Source organism: Cucumis melo, chromosome 11 (assembly GCF_025177605.1).
Source record: "Cucumis melo cultivar AY chromosome 11, USDA_Cmelo_AY_1.0, whole genome shotgun sequence".
Classification (NCBI taxonomy): domain Eukaryota; kingdom Viridiplantae; phylum Streptophyta; class Magnoliopsida; order Cucurbitales; family Cucurbitaceae; genus Cucumis; species Cucumis melo.
The window spans coordinates 6,270,424-6,274,089 of record NC_066867.1 but is presented as its reverse complement, the minus strand read 5'-3'; the positions used below and the strand labels follow the sequence as shown (position 1 = coordinate 6,274,089).

The 3,666-nt window shown below is 36.9% G+C and overlaps 1 protein-coding gene across 1 annotated transcript; it reads right to left on the bottom strand.

The window, feature by feature from the left end:
- Nucleotides 1-2,378: 2,378 nt before the first annotated feature.
- Nucleotides 2,379-3,359, bottom strand: LOC103498372 (inositol-tetrakisphosphate 1-kinase 1-like). The gene has a single exon (XM_008460953.3). The coding sequence runs from the start codon at nucleotides 3,357-3,359 to the stop codon at nucleotides 2,379-2,381; it is 981 nt and encodes a 326-aa protein (XP_008459175.2).
- Nucleotides 3,360-3,666: the final 307 nt, after the last annotated feature.

Sequence of the window (3,666 nt, the reverse complement as noted above, 5' to 3'; positions counted from 1 at the left end):
TTATATAATTATAGAGAATACACGTAATTAGGCTACAAGTCCACTTTTATCTTTTATTTAAGCACCCAAGCGTCTCGCAATCTTTTGAAGATTGGAATTTGGACTCTTCGGCCCAATTTCCTCTCTTTATCTCTTCCCTTAAACGCTATTACTTTCTAGATTTGGCTCAAACCAATGATCTCTTGAAGAAATAGATTCCATCTAAATGCATCTCTTGTCATTTCATAATGGACCAAAAAGAAAAAGAGAAAAAAGTTTAACCCAATTTCCCTTACAAATCTACCTGCTTTTTAATGCAGCTCTCACTATGACAAAAAATTCATCCAAACTCACCAACTTCAATCAATAATTTCCCCCACTGTGTCACATGCTAGTTCTACTCTCTGCCAACACAGTTTTCTACACATAAAAATGAAACAACAGCATCAATTTCTAACACCCAATAAGAATGATATGTTTTAAATCACTGAGATACAATTTCCCAAGTGCAATGATACACAGCATACGAATTTGACCCTTTTCATTGGACCACTACGACTTTCAAGAATCCATCAATGGATATTGCTAGCTTTAAGCCAGCTTCCCTAGATTTGGAAATGACAAACAAAACTTTTAATAAACCCAACTATATATCACTTTTCATCTTAAAGCAGAAGTAATAAAAGGAATAAATTATCAAACTCAAGTTAAGCAAAGATTCCAAGTAGGCAAGTATTTTTCCAAAACAAATAATCATGTGAATAAGGTAAAGGAATTTGTCAAACTTACACCGAGCAGTATCTGATCTCATTGCTACCTCATCCTCCAGCTCATTCTCTCTTTGCTGATCTGACATGAAAAATTATAATCCATACAAATATGCTTTATTCTATCACCCATCTTGATGTTGTTAGCTATCTTTTCTTGTAAATGATCTCTATTTCTGCCAGAAAGGCAAGATTATGATGTGTACTAATCTGTATGTTGCTTGAACATTTAGTAGAACAATGTATAAATCTATAGTAGTTAAGATACTACAATTTCTCCCTTGATAGGAAACCATTTCATTAATGGAAGACAAAAAATATACAAAAATGAGGGTAAAATTATCGACAGTACCGTAGATATACTATGAGACTACGAGTGAAGTTTCTGAACTAATGGTATCTTTTGAGAGAAAAATTCCAGGATCAAGAGCATGTTATTGTGTAGCATAGGAAGCTTTCCTATCAGAGCTAGCATTGTTTGGGGATAAGATAAAATTACTTTTTGCAGTGAAGGTACTTTATGGGAAGTACATGTAAGGTTCTTGGGCTGGAAAGAACTTCAAAATAGTTTTAATTTGTTACTAAGCACTTTAAGAAGTGCTTATAAGTTATATGATTAAAAATTAAAAACACTTACTCTAGAAACACATTAAACACATCCTCAGCCTTTAAAGAAAGAAAAGGGAAAGGAAAAACTTGCAAGCAAGACAAGATCTAAATAAATCCGAGGGAAAGAGTGAAGTTCCTACAATGTTAAAACTACTATATTGCAGTAACATAATTACGTAGAAAATTTCAGAGTTAACATATTAATCTTCAGTATACTGATATGCACACAGTTGGGTACAATTATGAAATCTATCTATTTAGGACAAAAATCCCTTTCAGAATCAGGTGTTTGTTGCGAAAGATACATGCCAAATGATTTTTTCTCTAAAAGGTAGCCAAAAGTAGGTCAAACAGTATCAAGAGCAAACCAAATGCTCCAAATAATCAAGTACCAGTTCCAAATTAACACCAACAAATAGCAAATATTCCACAACAAAAATTACTCAAGATGGAAAAGAGGAATTACTTTACGCTAATGAAATAATAATATGTTCATATTCATTGGTGTGAAAAGCAACAACCTGAGTGGAAAAGCACAAAAACAGCTTCCACTACATTATAATGTGCACAAGGACTCGGAACAGCATATGAACTTGAAAAGATATTATAGAAATAAAACATTGCATTTACTTCAAGTTATCTTCAGCAAGCTCTAACAAGTAACAGCATTTGCAGAAATCCTACAAACTATACCACTCACATAGAGCACCTATTTATTGAAGTTAATATATCCTACCAGATACTTTAATAGCTTGATCTTTACAACTCATGGATAATTGGTATTGCATCCCCTAAAAGGGGAGGGGAGAAACAAGGCTCTACAAGAGAGGCACACCACTTATTCTATTAAGGTCTCAATTGATCGAACTCACTCACTAAAGGGTGTAAAATAGAAAGCAAAACACTATTATAGGCTTCCCAACTGAACCTTAAAAGCTTTATAAAGTTGCTTCTCTCAGATAGAACAATATCATCCACCATCATGATTCAAAGCAACACTTATTTAATTACTACCTCCCACTTTCAACAGAACACTACCTCGTTTTCATTTACATAGGAAGAACTGAAGGCTCCACCAACAGTTCGATTTTGAACAACATCTAAGAAAAATTTGGTTAAGAAAGGCTCATAGTTAGGCATTTTGGCATACCCAGGTAAATAATTAATGTCAATCACAAGATACCTATTATGATCGCTACTATCTCTAATCAGATCAAAGTTAAAAAGCCTAAGCCCTGTTGCTTCCCTTAACCCAGCTGCCACATGCATCACAAATTCCAAAGATGGCATTTCAACATTACCCTCGTCATCCCCTTGAGCTCCTGAATTCGAAATCTGCGAAAAACTCGAAACTGCATCCAACTTCTTGACATCCTCCGGCGCAATGTCCGGCAGCGATTTCCTCGTCACGCACACTACGCACTCCCCCACTACATAAACCTTGAACACAACACCACCATGATTAACAAATTCCTGCAACACAATCGGAGCGTTTAATCCCTTCAATCCACTATCATTCGACACCAAACACAACTGATGAGACCTCGCACTGCCGTTAGACTCCAGGGGCTTGGCAATTACGGGAAATTTAAGCCCCAAATCGCTAAACGTATTCAACCCATTTTTCATCAAAACATCCAAATCATTCACCACGACTTGCTTAGGAGTTTCAATCCGCTCATCCCCTTGTGGAACTTTGACCTCCTTAACAACTTCAAGCATGGAATCACGATTGAGAAGCCGGGAGATTAGCTCTGGTGGATCGACAACGACGACATCGGGAAACTGGGAAGTGAAATCCTGCAGTTGCTGAACCCATGAGGGGTCGTAGAGTTTGTGGATGATGCAGTGGAAAGGGGTTTGCTCAGTAAGAGGGAGAAGAGGGTCAATGCGGACAAAGTCGATGCCATGGAGTTTGGCATAGTCGACGAGTGAAGGGAGGATGAAAGAACGCTCCTTTTTGAGGGAAAGGGCATACCCAATTCGGATGCGAGGGGAAGACATGGATGGGGGGAAAGGGTGTTTGAGCAATTGGAAAATGGAAGGGAATTTTGGGTTTGCAGAGGAGAGGGAAAATGGGGAATTGGCAAAAGGAAGAGGGAAATGGGAGTTTATATAGTCAGAGTTGGAAGACAAGTGTTTGGCAAAGGCAATCTTCGAGTTAGTGAAACTCAAAGGGAGTATTTATTAAGGGGATGGGAATCGGTTTGTTCATTTACGTCAAGCAAGATAACATTCATGAAAAGTTTTGTTCATGACAACGTAATATTTATGGTTAAGTATTTGGTTATAAAGTTCTAATTATTAATTT